Here is a 16,720-nt window from a genome sequence, read left to right on the forward strand (position 1 = left end):
TTTATTGGTATTTGAATTAAATGGTTGTAGATGCACCCACCATGTGTGGACCAGGCTGTAGGATTATGGCTGTGACCTGCTCTGAAAACCACTTGGAAATTTCAGCAGTTGTGCAATTGGCACCTAATAGTAGTGCTTAAAAATTAAATCCCATTTTGTATTTTTACAATACAAAGCTTTGTCATTAGGGGAATATTAGAATTGTGGAGCATGTTTTCTTTTGTTCCTCATATGCGTTTGGCTGGAAAAGTGGGCTTTTTTTTTTTAATATAGGCGATACATTTATTTCTAAAAGCTATCTTGCCATTATGAGTGCTCTCCCTGGACCCGTTTTTCACTGTGATGGCCTCCTGCATCTCTCTGCCAGTGAAAGTGGATCTTCATAGGTGGCCATCACAGCTGAAAACAGGTCCGGGGAGAGCTGTGCACAGCCCTCCTGAGCTCCGTTTTCACTGGCAGAGGCACTGCGGACTGGTGCTTCACTGTTTCCAGGGCAGCACCGCGGGCCAGATCTAAGCACCCCAGGGACCAGAGCCAACCCCCCCCGGCCTTGAGTTTGACACCCCTATTCTAGTGTAATTGCTAAAAAAAATGATAGTAACTTCTACTTATTTTCTCCCAGTAATCTCTGCAAATAGGCTTCCACATTTGGTTTCTCTGCACTTATTCCCCTGTTCTGTTGTCCTTTTTCTTCCAAATGCTCAACAAATAACTACAGGTAGTCCCCTCGACTTAATTGAGTCTAAAATTTCCATTGCAGTTAAGTGGGCTTTGCACCATTTTCCGACCTTCCTTGCCACAGTTAAGTGAATCACTGCAGTTGTTCAGTTAGTAACCTGCTTGTTAAGTGAACCTGTCTTCCCCACTGACTTTGCTTGTCCGAAGGTCTCAAAAGCTTGATCCCATGACCCCAGGATGCTGCAACCGTCATAAATACATGCCAGTTGCCAAGCATCCGAATTTTGATCATGTGGACCACAGGGATGCTCCAATGGTCGTATGAAAAAAAAGCCATGTCACTTTTCTCAGTGCCATTGTAACTTCAGTCATTAAACAAATGGTTGTAAGTTGAGGACTACCTGTATACAGCATCAAAAAATACACCAGGTGGTATTCAAAATGTATCTTCCATTTTGCTTTTTCCTCCCCTTTCATATTCATTTCTTGTCCAAAGTTGGGTAAGGCACTTTTACAACATTATAATGACTTCCTCCAAATTGTGGGCAAAGTAGGGCCAATCATTTCATTTAGAGTCAGACAATCTAAAACAGAAAGAACTCTTATGCTCTGTTCATGACCAAATTGGAAGTAGATACACTTGCTGGCTTTAAGGTTAAAAATCACTTCTTGGCATCAGATTTATCAGGTTCTCATTCAAGCCTTAGTTTGGTTGGTTCCCTCTGTAATAACTCGATTTACAGAAGTTATGCATTTTAATTTCTTAAAACCTCATTTTAGAAAACCTGCTAAAAGCTTTAAAAATGTTTATCTCTCAATGATTTCAGTATAAAAGTAAGTTGACAAAAATCAGGAAATACAAACCTAAATATTTAATCCATAGGGTTTGTTCCCCTTCTCTAAAACAAATTTAATCAAATATTTTTTAAAAAATCAAATTTTAACAGTGCACAAACTAGCCATACTGCACAAGAATGTATGTATTTACTAGTTAATTCAATGCAGGAGTAAATGTATGTACATTTATCTATCCCCTTCTCTTTTACAATAGAAAATTCTTCAAAGAAATCACAGTATTTTTTTTTCCTTCCTGTGGTTTTTCAAAAAGTTGTGATCCTGGCTTCAGGATATTAAAAAATAAATTACCATTTTCAGTTTTAAAGCTCCAGTAACAGCATTCTTCTATCTCACAAACTGTCACTGTGTTTTTTTTTCTATTGTAACGATGATTTTTTATCATTAAAGCAATATAGCACTTGCCTGGATCTTCATGTCAGGAATCCATGGAGAAAAAGATGCCTTCCTTCCAACATAATTTTATGTTGTTTTGGTCACATTTAAATTTGAATTACCCTTTCCTTGCAAACACAAAGCATTTCTGGCAACAAAGCCTACATACAACGTTACAACATAAAGAGTAAATTCCAGGGCCATTTCCCTATTTATGTATAACTCTGCCTTCCATTCCTTCTTTTCCACACAAGGCATCTTCAATAGCAAAAGACCAAAGTTTATAAGGAAAAGTGAGATTCTACAGATTAGCGAAGAATCTCCGTCCAGTGTAGATTTTCATCCAATGAATAACTGACTTTGTTTTTAGTTCCATCAGAAGCTTTCCATGAAGAATTGAAGGCTTTCTTTCAAAAAGAAAATTGAGGGTAGGGACAGGCATACAAACTGTCTCTTTTATTTTGTATTGCCTTTCTATTGTTCACGAAGACAGACATCACACACTAGTAAGATTCCCTTTTGACGCTTTTGTTTCTGCTGGCTGGATTTTTGTTGTATCTTGTCGAGGCAATCCATACAGATATATTGAAACACAGACAAGCAGTGCCCCCAGAGAGAAAGTTATAGCTGGAAAGGAAAAAGAAAACACACAGTTTAAAGTATGTTGCTCACAGTCTCATCACTGAAAATAAAAAGTCTGATTTGAAGCTTTAGATTATGAATTCTCCAAATGTTTTGTTGGTTGTGTTTCACTGCTGAAAAGTAGTTTTCATATCTTGCTACAATCTACTTCCATTTTACAGCTTCTGGAAGAGGCATTATATTAGTAAATATAGGGATACCTCAGTACTTGAGTGCTTCAAATCTCATCAAATTTGATACTCACTGAATGTGAATGTAAAAATGTCCCAGTACTCATCATTTGTTTAGTACTTGATGCACTGAAAAGGGAAGTGAGGGGACAGCTGCAGAGAGTGAACAGGAAGTAAACCATGCTGGGAAGGTCCCTGAAAAAGGAAGTGGGGGACAGCCACGGAGGACAGACAGGAAATCAGCCATGCTGGGAAGGCCGTCGGCATAGGAAAAGGGACAGAAGTCCTTCCTGGCTGAAACAAAGGGTCATGTGGTGGTGTTTTTTTTACTACTCATCCTTTTTAGTATTTGTTGCGCCTGCCAGAACCAATTAAAGACGAGGACTAAGGTACCACTGTGTAAGTGGCAACTTCATCTTAAGTATGACTGAGACCTGAAGAAGATTGAAAAATTCTTCACATTCACCTTCACTTCATGACTGCAAGATTAAGATTCAGCTTGCTTATACGGGTAGTCCTTGCTGAACGACTGTCTTCATTCAGTGATCATTCAAAATTATGATTGGTGCTGAAAGAATAATTTCATGGCCAATGCTCACATTTAGGACCTTTGCAGCATCCATCAGTTTTGTGATCACCACTGCAGTCAGTACATGTTGTCCTGTGCGTAACCTGCTATTCTTTTTCTCCTCCCTTGCAGAGTAGAGATTGGAGAGGAGGGGATTACAAGAGAGTAAGCAAACACACAATAAGGACATCTGCACTGAGCTGTTTGCACAGCATGCAACTGCATTTCTTTCAATGAGTATTCCCCATTGTGTGCCTGCTAACTCTCTTGTAATCTCTTCCTCTCCAATGAATATAAATCCAAATGTTAATTCTCTTCTGCTTAATTATCCCAATGCTGGGGTGAGCATTCCAAAGGGTGGGGAAAAGAAATGCAGTCATGCTAACTTCCCACTTAAAAAGTCTGCTTCACTTAGCAACAGAGTTGTTGATCCCAACTGAGATCGCTAAACAAGGACTATCTGTATGAGAAACAACTCTTGTCATTTCATAACAATCTTATAGAAAAATATTTTTTCAGTGGAATCAATGAAACATGATAAAATACATTATAAATACATAATGTTTGAATGTGATAGGGATCAGATCACCCTGGAAAAATAATTCAAGACAAGATAATCTGGTCATTTTCTTTGTGAAGCTACGTAAATGGTGTTAGCAGAAGAATAAAGCTGGTAGGTTATGAATAATTTAACCCGGGGTCCTCAACCTTTGATCCATGGACCGGCACTGGTCCACAGTATGCCAGCATCTGCTCTGCACAAACAAGTGAAGCCCCATCCACAGGAATCGGGCAGCACACAAATCACATTCCCCTCCAGTCCACACACACACACAAAAACTTCTCTCCATGGAACTGGTTTCTGGTGCCCAAAAGCTTGGGGGACACTGATTTAAACCATGTAACCATAATAATGTATCACTGATTGCAAATTATCCCACTGACACTGTGGATCATAAATGATTTAATGAAAACCTAAAATAGTCCAAAGTAACTTACTGATTTGTAAACCGAAGAGAACGACTGATGCAACCGTAGACAGCACTATGGCTGCTGCCGCTGAAAAACCTTTCAAAATGTTGTCTGTGTATTTAACAACAACCGAAGTATAGAGGCCCCCAACACTGGAAAGAACTAGGACAAAAAAGAGATGTGGTTATGCCCCATACGTTCTGACAAGGTAAAAAGAACTTTTACAGCATTTATTTGGAAGGATGGGCAAGAGAATTTCTTGTTGAGTAACAGTTTTGTCAACCCAACTGCATGACTGGGTGACATAGTCTGTACCACCATCTGGAGATTATATTTGCAGTTGATAATCGGTATTTACCCCATAACCACCCAACCTGATTTGGAATCTAAAGAATGGATTGGCATTGGGGGGGAGGGGTGTTGTTTTATTGCTTAACCTCCATACATCACAGACGGTAGGATGGGATAACTGAAGGAAACTGAACTAAAAATAGAGTTTATGTCAGCCTTGTGAGGAAGTCCAGACAAGAAGCAGAACCAGAAGTACTAGCTCTAACTTTACTGTAAGATTATATTAACAGAATCTTGCAAATCCCCACACCTTGCCTTTACAGTCCAAGAATTTTGGGAGGGACTTTTCTTACACATTTATTTCTTATTTCTGACCCTTATTTCTTCGGCAGGCTAAGCTGTCACTTGTCTGATTGTTGTCTAATCTGTGGTTCTGCCTTCTATCTCTCAAGATCATTCCCACACGAATAAAAAAAAAGGTAAAAGAATTACGCCTTATTTATGTTTGAATTTTGGTGAATATTAAAAGTGTTAATAAGAAACTGGACTTCAAGCTTTGCAAGTGTGTAATACAACTGCTTTTAATTTTATTTTCATCTTCCCCCAAACAGACTATTGAATTTTGGCATTCTGCCATCATGTGATTTTGAAAGCCATGTACCTAAGGTTATCCTCCTTAGCGTATTTGCCTACAACGTGTCCAAGAAGACTTAATTAGCCCTCAGTCTCTTACATCCCACATAAGTTTTCCCTTAAATTTATTTTCACATTTCTCTCCCATTCTCTCACCACTTGGTATTTTGGCTGAGGCAGATGGAAGTTAAAATCTAAAAGGTGCCTGGTTACCAACCTCCACTCTACAATTTACAAGTACACCTCAGCAGCTGACTTCTATATTTTACTAGTGGAATTAGCATTCATTAGATTTCTTATATTCCATAGATCAGTGGTTTTCAATCTTTTATTTACTATGGACCCCCTTTAAATATTTTTGTGGCCATGAACCATGCCCAAAACTTAAGATTTAAATCTTAAGTTTCTTCAAGACCCCCTGTGACAACATCGTGCCCCACCCCCAGGGGCCCATAGACCACAGGTTAAGAATCACTGCTATAGATAATTGGATTAAAGGGGCTTGGGGCAAGCCTCATTACGATTTTTGCAATGTTCTGGAATAAAAGGGACCTGCTTCTATAGACCATCCCCACATATTTCTCAGTCTGACCTAATAGTACAGAAACAGAAAGGAACTGTGATGTTTTATTCAATTTAAAACCGCTTCTTAGTCAATTAGATTGAGATAATCTTTTGGATCACGTTAATAATTACTACTTTTTCAACACATCCCCGTATTTGAAACAGTACTTCTAGCATTACTGCCAAAAACATCACAAACTGTTAACAGGTTGTAACAATTACAAATTAAGGCCAAGCCCAGTACTTACAGATGACAAACCAGACATAAGGCGTATAGCCATAAAAAAATCCTTTCTCTATTACTTGAGCTCCTTCAGCTGTGTAGACCCCAAGCAATGTCACTGCAATTCCAGAGAGATACATCTGAATGTTCCTCACCCATAAAGATGTATCAGAGCTTTTTAGTACTTTCTCAAAATACACTCCTGAAAAGAAAGTATCAAGAGATCAGCAAGCTACCTTGGAAAAGAAGCTCGTCAATTGTTTTAAAGATGGATCAGACTTTTATGGCTGAATGCTAAAGGCAGGCGTCCACAGCTTTTTCTGAAAGCATTAATTTTCTGACAGCTAAATTAAGGAGCCTAGTTGAATCATAACTTCCATAATGAACAGTACAGAAAAATATCAAATATTTCGCTACAAAAGTATGCGGGCTTAGTTTTGGGGGAGGAAAATAAGGGGGGAAAATTCTGACTCTGCCTACCAGCATCCATCGGTATTCGGTATGCTAACGTCCTGTCAGTGTGAGAGAGAGTTGAGGGATGTTTGGAAACTGAAACAATATTTGCTGTGTGAGCAAGAAGGAGACAGCAAGGAGCCTAGGTGTGGCTTAGCTCAACTGTTCTGTACTAAAACTGCTTGGTGCTGTGAAACTAAAACTGAAAGTGAAACTGCTCTCCTCTGCTTGTGTTTTGCATTTGGAACAGATTTCTTTTCAGGTGGGGAGGGGGGAGTAGAACTCCTTAGCATCAGAGTGTGTTAATAATAATATAGGAAATACTAATGCTCTGATGGTCTTGAAAAATCCTTTGTTAGTGAGCCCCTAGAAGCCAAGAGGAACATACATGCCAAATTTCAGGTTTGTAGGCTTTACTGTTCTGGAGATTTATCACTTTAATGGTACTCACATCCGAATCTAGCAAATTGCAAGATAAACTTCCTAGGCTTTGCATTTCTTCAAATTTTGTAAACAACATGCATAGATTTGAGGAAAAATCAGTAAAGGCAGGTTAACCACCATTCAAAATTACACAAAATTCCCAAAAAGTTACGACCTGGCCTCAAAATTACATCTGCTGGATCCCGTCCCATAATCGCGTGATCATATTTCACGTGCTTGACAGCTGGCTCATATTTATGAACGTCTACAGCGCCCTGTGGTCACATGACCACAATTTCCAAAAAAGCAAAGTCGATGGAGAAGCTGGCAGGAAGTTGCAAATCCCTGCAGGTAGGCAGGTCGGAGCTACGGGAGCACAGGTAGGCTGGGACAGGCGGCGCAAGTGCAGCAGGACAGGTGGTCGCTGCCATGTGACACGTGTGCAGTCAGGCAGGGACCCCTGAGCCCTGCCACATGCCACAAATAGAAAGCACATGGGCGGTCGCCACCATAGGAAGTGAATATAGCAGAGTGTACGGGTAGGCACTGCCATGCGTGAGTACAACTGAACATATGGCTGGGCACTGTCCCGTAGTGCAGGTTGAAGCACTGCAACAGGGTGAGAGTGCAGTGGGGTGCATGGATGGCTCCTTAGGGGAAAAAGCATCAGGAGTGGGAGACCTTCTCTACTGCCTTCTCCACTGACTTTGCATATTGAAACGGGCAAGAAGAAGTCACAAGTCCCAGTCATGTGAAGTCCTCGCTTAATGACCCATGATCCTAACTTAACAACAGCAATTGCCAGGATTGTCATCGCTAAGCAGTGCAATTATGTGACATTGCATATTAAGACCTCGTTGCTGAGCTATGGAAATTCAAATCCCAATGAGCGTTCAACAACAGCACTAGTACAAAATAGGGAACAAGAGTTATCAGATAAGCTAATACCATGCTTAATGTTTTGTGGTTTAATTATTACCTGCAAATCCTGAACATAGAACAGCAATTGCTATCGCTCCAAATCCTAGCAGTGGATTCTGTTCCATCTAAAGATATAATAAACAAGAAAATCAATTTATTTCTTCTCTATTGGCAACAACTACTTCTCAAAACTTAGGACACCGATTTATTAAGCCAGAATAGGTTTAAGCAACCCTGTACTGTTTGCCTATAAGTTGAGCTGCAACGTTTGAATATAATGCAAATATATAATCTCAAGAAAATAAAGTCAGGTGCCAAAACCTTCTGGACTAAAGGAGGGAATTGCCCCAATAACTGCACACAGATCCCTCATTTCTATTTTTGTAATGTTCTTTAGGTCCTTTGGCTATTGTCATTTGCATTACCATTAGACAAATAAGTAGCACTTTATTTATCTATAATCTATGTTCCAAAGAACACAGCCAGTGTTTTTGATGGATTAAATAAATTCTGATAAAGTAGTAATAGAGAACAAATCTGTATCACTGGTTCTGGATGAAAATATTGGCTATTTTGGACACAGAGTAGAAGTGCAGGTATTTTTCGTAGATCTCACTCATCCCATTAAATTCAATGAGTCCAATTGCCAAGTCCCTATGCCCAAGATTGGGATTTATTTATTTTTCCTACCAGATCTCACTTTGCATTTATGTAACACGTAAAGTAGCTTATTATGATCCCAAACAGGAATAGGAAACCTTTGGGTGCATTGAGATTAACTTATTTCATCAGACTCTTAAGCTAAACTCAGAAGCTTTTGCCATTAATTCACACTTATCTCTTTCTTGCAAAAGAGAGTCAGAAAGAAGGATACAGTGGAGGCAAAAAGAGGGAGGTCAGAAAGAAAACAAAAATGCTAGAGAGTAATGTAAGAATTTCCTGGAAGTTCTGAAATCGCTCCTTCCTCATTTCAACCCCCATAAAAATTGTGCCAAGAAATAGCTGGCCCCTCTACTGAGAAAAGGTAGAGTGCTCTTGTCCTAGGAGTACTCCCCAAAAAATTACCCATGTTTAAATATTAAAACAAAGCAAAAACTATAATTCGATACATGTGCACTTCTGTTAAACATTCAACTATGGAACACAGGTTTCGGTTCTTTGTTCCCTAAAAACCTACTGTCCTTGGTACAAGTCGCCATTTTTTTTTCTATAAGAAAAAATGAAAATTAAAGCTCCCAAGGAGAATGCTTACCTGAACTTTAGTAGCCTGAGCTGGTTTCCACTGCACAAGTGTGACTCCACCACACAGCATAAACACTGAGAACCACTGCAATCGACTAAGACTACGGTTCAGCATCAGGACAGTACATAAGGCTGTGCAGGGGATTTTCAGCTGGTATGTCACCTAAACCATTGGGTTTAAAACATGTTTTATTTCAGAGATGCATAATCCCAACTATAGGGCCAAAAATCATTTTAATGTAGAGACAAATAAGGAAAAAGTGATTGTTATGTCATTCAAATGATACGGAGACTAATATTAATAGCATATAGTTAAATGTAATTTTTGTTTTGATGAGCTGTAAGTGACCAATTATATCAACTGTTACTGTTACAGTGTCCCTTCTATGAAGTGTGATTTGCAGAGTTCTACTTATATGCCAAATATAGTTGTCACCAATCAAAATTGCACACCCTGGTCGTCTTTAATTTTGAATATGGCATTAAATGCCAGATAGCAAAAATAATCATTCGCTTCCCCATTCATCCCCAAAATGTTCCAACATTTTGCATTTTCCCTGTCATTTTTCAGTAATGACACTGTTAAGACAACCTACTGAGTTACCAACTTCTCTTCCTACATCAACAAAAGTTCACACAAGAATTATGGAGGACCTAAAGCACTTCACTTATGGAAGTTTTCTATGATCTTTCTTTCTTGACTTTTCCTTCAGAAGCATACAGCTAAAAGGTTAACTATTTCTACTGGAAAATAGTTGAGTTACAATGCCACCCTTCCCCCAGTAGCACTGCTATTCCTCTTCCTTGTGTGCCAGAGGTCCCTAGACATTGCAATCATTCACTGAAGAACACACACATGTGTGTCTACGAGATTCTCACTCATCCAGGTCATGGTTGTCCCAAAGGTGCTTTTCCAAAAGGCAACTGGACTTTGCTTTTCTTTGAAGATGTTTCCCTTCTCATCCAAGAAGCTTCTTCAGTTTCAGGACTGTATGTTTCACTTCTTAGATGAGAACCAAAACATCTCCAGTGAAAAACAACGGCCTGTTGCGTTTTGGAAAAAGCACCTTTGGGACAACCACATATGTGTAAAACCTGCTTCTAGCTGTCACGGCAAAGGATTCAACTTTCGAACATCAAGTTACCTGATAAACTGCTGCATCCAAGTTGCTGAGAGCCAGGAAGGCCATATTATTCTGAACAGCATACACAACTGAAGGAACACTTAATTTCAATAATTCTTTAGGACTGCCTAAAACATTTTCTTTCAAAGACATTGACAATTTACCCAGGCTTCCTGTCTCCCTGAGGAAAATAAAAAGGGAAATGTTTTAGGAGAAATAGGACTACTTCTCTTCTTTTTTTTTTTTTAAATAATTTTATTAAGAATTATAAATGAACAGAATAAAAGTGAATACAAACTACAAAAAATACCAACAGAAAAATACAAAAACTGCACTCATAACTGCCCGGTCTAGTCAGTGAAAGCCAGAAAGGCATCAGCTCACCATGGTGCTTACAGGAAGTCAGGATTGCCACTTCTTATAGTAGGGAGGTACAGGCATTATATTAGATTCAAAGTCAGTCTATTTCGGTCTTTGACCAGAAAGAGGCCATTGAAGAGATCTGTGCTCAGAACTTTCCCCTTTGCCAGAGTTTTTTTACACCAGTTTCAGTGAAAACAATTCCATCTGAGATGAGCTTGGCGAAATTCCACTTTGTTAACATGCATTTATTAACCAGATGGTTCCTGAGAAAGTGCAAAAGGACAGGACACTTCTTAATCTATCCTGTCAAACGACTTGGATTGGTCTACAGTAATTCTGAATAGATCTTCCCTGCCCTTAAACATCTTTCCCATTATCATCCACTATGGTGACAGCCATATTTGCCGGTGCTCCATCAGGTATAGAGTTTGGTTTTATGTGCAGGAAAGAGGGAGAGGAGAGCAGTTGACCAACCTCTTACTTTTTTCACACATAAGAAAAAACATAACGCCCTAGAACAGGGGTGTCAAACTCAAGGCCCGTGGGCCGGATTTGACCCATAGGGGACAAGGCCAGTGGGGCCAGCCTGGAAATAGCAAAGGACCGACCCGCAGTGCCTCTGGAAGACAAAACGGGGTGTGAGGGGGACCTGTTTTTGGCTTGGACCCCTCCCCACGCACTCTGGTTTGGCCAGCAGGGTGCTGCAGGAGGAGTACGTCCCATCTCCCCGCCAGCCAGCCCACGGAGGACAACTACAATGATGATCCAGCCCTCAAAGAAATCCAGTTTGACACCACTGTCCTAGAAGAAAGGTTTTATTTTTATTTATTTATTAAATCTATTACATTTTTATCCCTTTATATTACTTCATAAATAACTCAAGACGGCGAATATGCATAAATGTCTTGGTATTTAGAAAACTGTATTTATTGAAACTCTGATTTCAGAATAACTCAAACCTCTCAGAGATAATTAAGACTTGGTATCAGAACAAATCTCTCTTGGTAACAATGCCAAATGACCAGTAAATAAGATACTACAGTGGTCCCTGCAAACTTTTGGGGAGTTGTTGTTGAGTCAAGCTGTATGCAACAGCTTACCAAGCTAGGAGCTTAAATATAAAAACAACGCGTCGTAGCTTAAACTTGGATTTTATCCATCATGTGGGCTGGTAGGCCCAATTTTAGGAGTAGTAGGGACATGTGGCTAGTTGTGGAACCTATTCTCTCATCAGCCCCACCTGGGTGTGTCATTTTTCCTTCTCACCCAGGGTTCCTTTTGGTGCCTAAATCCAATTGAAAGAAAAGTAGCTTCAGGGAACAGACCGTGGAGAGGGAACCCTGTTCTTATAGCCGATACCACTGAGGAATTAATAAAGCTCATTATAAATCCTTTACACCAGCATTCTCCGACTCACTGTCCTCCAAAATGTATTCGGACTGTATCATCTCCATCCATCATGGTCATGACAAAGGAGGGTGATTTGAATTGCTGATCTATATCCCTAGAAAGTACAATGCTGATTCCTCAATTATGACTCCTTAAGAAACTCAGCATAAACAGAAAAAAAAAAACGCAGGGGAGTTTGTTATTTGTATGATGTATCCAAGCATCAGATGGCAATATATCATAGCAATTGTCTAAATATTGTCATGATCTACCTATGCCACAAAGGCAGCATAGTATATTTTGCTGCAAATTCAAGGCAGCAGGTTTGAAGTACCACTAAATAAAGACTGAAAGTTATACATTTGTTGAGACTGTTTTCAGGTTATTTTTGTTACATGAACTCTAAGTTTGCCTTGTTCAAAAGCTCTAAGGAAGTCATAACTGAGGAAGAACAGCATGAATAAATTGCCAATCTTTAAATGCCCTCTTGTAAGAATATAGGATCTTTTGAATGTTTGCAAAGAATCATGTCTGCACTAAATCACTTCGGCTCAAGTTTCAGAATTCAATTCACACTAACACTCTGGTCTTTAGCCGGAACAATGAACAAGTATTTGAGTAATGGCATCTGTTTATTAAGTTGCTGGGAGGAAAAAAAAATCTAGAACAAAAACTCAATCCGGAATGTTTTTGTTCGCTTTGAAAATATTCTTCTATTTAAAGAAGCAAAACTCACACAGCATACAAGAATCATAACAGGAACTATGGGAGGGTTTTTTTTAAAGGAAGAAAATAAATCAGAAACAAGCAAGTAAATTTATCATCTGACTATCCTCACCGGCATTCATACTTACTTTGCTAAAATGCCCAAACTTAGGAACAATTTGATAACTTCTGTAATGCAAACAGCTGTGGATGAAAAGTACAGAACTGCTCCAGTTGTTCTTGTATATCGTAACGCTACTGTATATGTTGCAGCCACTAAGGTCATCACCGTCAAGCAGTACAATTTAAAAAGTAGGCTGACATTTTCTGGAAAAGCAAAAGGATCCCTCTGTGAAATGCAAGAATTAAAACCCCACCTTCAACAGTCACAAATAAGTTCACATGGATCATATTGATCTTAAATACAGAAAGAGAGAGGGGAGGAGAGGAAGTGGGAGAGGGGAAAGAAGAGAGGGAAAGAGAGGGAATATAATAAATTAATTTTAGATACCCCAGCAACTATGACAGCTGGCTATCTACAGAGGAATATCTAGTAGCCATTAGAGCAAGTTTCCGAAATTTGGCAATCTTAAAATGTGCAGATTTAAACTTCCACAGCTGGCTGAGGAATTCTGGAAATTGAACACTGCCAAGTTTCAGAAACACTGCATTAGAGGCTGATACATGAATCTTCACTGGCATCATATATAACAATTGTTCAGGCTGGTCAGATCTGTTTCACAGTGTGCATGGGAAACAAATTTTCCCTATGTCTAAGTCAACTGCTATTTTTTTTTAGGATCATTACCATGGCATCTCCCACCTAATCAGCCTATTTGGGAGGGATGCAATTTTGTGCCTCAGTATTATTTCTCTTCTATGCCAACCAACCTAAAACAAGAGGATGGGGGCTTGGTTCAGAGTGAGCTGTCCTGGAGCAAAAAGCCTCAGATCTTCATGTCTTTGGGATGGAGAGTGGGTTTCAGTCACTGACTGCCTAAACTAGTCCCTGCAGTTTTTCTTGGTGAGGTTTTTCAGAAGTGGCTTGCCCTTGTCTCCTTCCTAAGTTGAGAAAGAGTGATTGGTCCAAGGTCATCTTCTAGCTGCTGTGTGCAACTGGCTCTCCTCACATCTCCAGTGATTAACATCAGGGTATTCACTGCATAGCATCTCATAAAGATACATCTAGCTCTACCCAATTTTTCAGATAGGATAATTTTCTGTAATTTTATTTCTTTGTTACAGATTTTGTTTTAATAATTATATAAGAGATTAAGAATTAAAAATCCTGGCAGCATCCAGTTCCAGGTAATGATTTAGAACTGATACCATCTCTCATTATCAAGAAAGACTAGTAATGTTTGCCTCAGATTTTTTGCTTTACTTCTACAAAGTTAGGTTTTTTTTTTGTATTCCCACAACATTGGTATACATGGATCATTATACCGGTATTCCAATACAGCTTTGCATTCCCAAATCCATTTATTATTTCAAGGGAGTTCCACCTTGTATAAATATTCCTCCAAGGTATGACAGGTTACACTTTGCAATCATATAATTTATGCTTGTCTTAAAGATAAGATCTCATTTGCTTCAACATGTGGCATGTGAGGCTAGGTTCTGCAGCAGATACAAATATCATCCAGTGCAACCAGGTGATGAACAGTGTTAGGGATAACATTGTTTACCTAACTTAGTTTGGGTAAAATAATATATATAGACTATGACTGTGTGTATCACTTTAAACTGTAAACCAAGTTTTTGGTTGCGGTTGTAAAATCACCATAAGAGGGAGCAAGAGAGCTCACTGTTGCCCTGGCTTTTACTGGAATGCTGACAATGGATTGGTGGTGATAGCTGCGTGTTTGCTGAGAGAAGAAAAGGGGTTTGATTTTTCTTCATATCTCTGACTGCAAAAGAGATATATCACTGGACTGATTGATTGTAAGTTTAATGAACTCTTCTTCGACACTGGACTTTGCAAACTGAATAACCCCTGGACTGATTGAACTTAGTGTATGACATATGGACCGTTTTGACTATGCTATAACTCTTGCTGGAATAAAAACTATTTAACTTGCACAGTGTATCTGTCTTACTGAGTGTAAGCTACTACAACGTTTTGTCTCACATATCTGCCTGTCTGCTAGACTGCCGTTGCACGTTCTGCTAGGGTGTATATCCCTAACAAACAGCACTATTAAATGTTTTTCTTCCTTTGAGTAGTAACAAGGAAACTTACTTTTCATATTATTTGGGGTGGGTATATTGTTTATTCTGCTTCCAGGACAGAATGCAAAATTGTTACACATGGTGCCTACATGGCAAGGTGATTAAATAAAATTAAGAGAAAGACTTGTTTATTTAAAACACTAAATTGCAGAGATACGGTATCATAACGGTATAACCATATGATATAATTTAACTTTGACTTCAAAAGAGCATTGCATATTTATAACATAATACCTCATAAAGCCAAATCAGTTTTTTTAAAATTACCATATTAACAACTCTGCCAAACTAGCAATGAATTAAAACTTCTCTTTAAATATATATTAAACCTACATATAAACATGCCAAAAACTGGATCAATCTGTAAAATGTGAACCACTTCCACAGAGAACTATTAGAAGTACAGAGAACAGCTACATTTAAATTAGGGGTCTACATGGCACAAATCTTTGAAAGCAAGAAATATTGTAGTTCTCTCAAAATGAACTGAATTCAATGAACAATTTGTGTACTTCCTTCACACATCCAGATCATTGTGAACATTGTCTTCATTTCTACAATTTCTGATATCAAATCTAATTTGGTAATCAAAATATAATTTCATTCCATAGTTAGCTCATATGCTTCCAAACTAAGTTCCTATGTTACTCTATTATTTCAGCCAGGTCAATTCATATTTAAAGAATAAATCACTTGTCATGCCTGACAACTGAATATTTACTTGACTGAAAACAAGAATGGGAGTCATTAGATCTGGATATCGCTTGCACAAATTAAGGATTATTTCCACAGAGTAAATTACAAGCTATCCTTTCAAACAGCTCTGGAGACTTATTTTAGCAACACAGACGGGACTGGAAAGGCGTGCATTTTTTTCCGTGCCAAAAGGCTCTTACGGACCAGTTACTTCAACCAAAATCACTCCGACCATTTTTTCCAACATGGGGCCAAATCAGTTGGACTTCTAAACCTATCATTCCCAGCCAGCATAATTTCTTTTTTTTAAAAAGTCCAATACATCTGAAAAGCTTTGGTTGGGGAAAACTTGTTATAATGCAACGGAACGGTTACCCACAGACAGCAGAATGGGTGGCAACAAGCGGATATCGGCTTGCGTCTTATTTAAACTAGCCACCTTCTTCTAATCAGACTGGGTTCCATTCCGGGGGGGGGGGCTTCAGAATTCCTCCTTTTCTATACGGAATCCCCCCGCCGCACGTGGGGATGCCCAACCATTAGCGGATCGCTCTCTTTCTGCACAAGTAGTAAAGCGGAGCCGATCGCAGCGGCTGGTTTTGCGATCCGAGTACCAGCGGGATCAGACGTTAGGATACGAGTCATCGTTTACCTTTCGGAGGCGCCATAGTAGCCAAGAGAAGGTATCAATTGGCGTGAGAATAAGCCCGCCCAGCCGATCAGTCCAATTTACCATAGAGAGCTATAGAAGCCAACTAGAGGGTCCGTTCCGGTACGCGTCGCTTCGATCCTACCGCCGGAAAGAGAAATAGACCGAAGCTTTCCGTGGAACTTCTCAGTTGTCTGTTCTAGGAAGTAGATTGGTGTTGGCAGGGCTGTTCCTTAAAGGAACAGGACGGCGCAGATTCTTATTTTTAATATCAAGACAGACTTCAGCTAGCCCAATTCAGCAACTTTTAAGACATGTGGACTTCAAATCATGTAGTCTTCAGCCTGCTGGTTGGGGAATGCTGGGAGTTGAAATCCACGTCTTAAGGGTCTATATGGAGATTCTCAGTCATCCAGGTGATATTTGTTCCAAAGGTGCATTTTTCAGAAGATAATTGGACTTTCTTGTTTTTCTTTGAAGACATTTCGCTTCTCATCCAAGAAGCTTCTTCAGTTCGGACTGGATGGTGGAGATCTTTTTTCTTCAAGGAAA

General features: G+C 39.3%; 1 protein-coding gene across 1 annotated transcript; it reads right to left on the reverse strand.

Moving 5' to 3' along the window:
- Nucleotides 1-1,535: 1,535 nt before the first annotated feature.
- Nucleotides 1,536-16,364, reverse strand: SLC35A1 (solute carrier family 35 member A1). The gene is made up of 8 exons (XM_026666538.2): nt 16,172-16,364; nt 12,741-12,918; nt 10,156-10,315; nt 9,021-9,173; nt 7,827-7,893; nt 5,997-6,173; nt 4,288-4,422; nt 1,536-2,535 (listed from the first exon to the last, which is right to left on the reverse strand). The coding sequence occupies exons 1-8, from the start codon at nt 16,185-16,187 to the stop codon at nt 2,405-2,407; spliced, it is 1,017 nt and encodes a 338-aa protein (XP_026522323.2). The 5' UTR covers nt 16,188-16,364; the 3' UTR covers nt 1,536-2,404.
- Nucleotides 16,365-16,720: the final 356 nt, after the last annotated feature.

The sequence above is a fragment of the Notechis scutatus genome, chromosome 1, assembly GCF_049901735.1.
Source record: "Notechis scutatus isolate UNSWTSFEM ecotype Mainland chromosome 1, rNotScu1.2, whole genome shotgun sequence".
In the NCBI taxonomy this organism is placed as follows: Eukaryota; Metazoa; Chordata; class Lepidosauria; order Squamata; family Elapidae; genus Notechis; species Notechis scutatus.

Coding starts and splice junctions, on each gene's coding strand:
- SLC35A1 (XM_026666538.2), bottom strand. Junction 9,174..10,155: donor TGGATGCAGCAGTTTATCAG/GTAACTTGATGT, acceptor CCAATGGTTTAG/GTGACATACCAGCTGAAAAT. Junction 6,174..7,826: donor TCTATGTTCAGGATTTGCAG/GTAATAATTAAA, acceptor CTTTCTTTTCAG/GAGTGTATTTTGAGAAAGTA.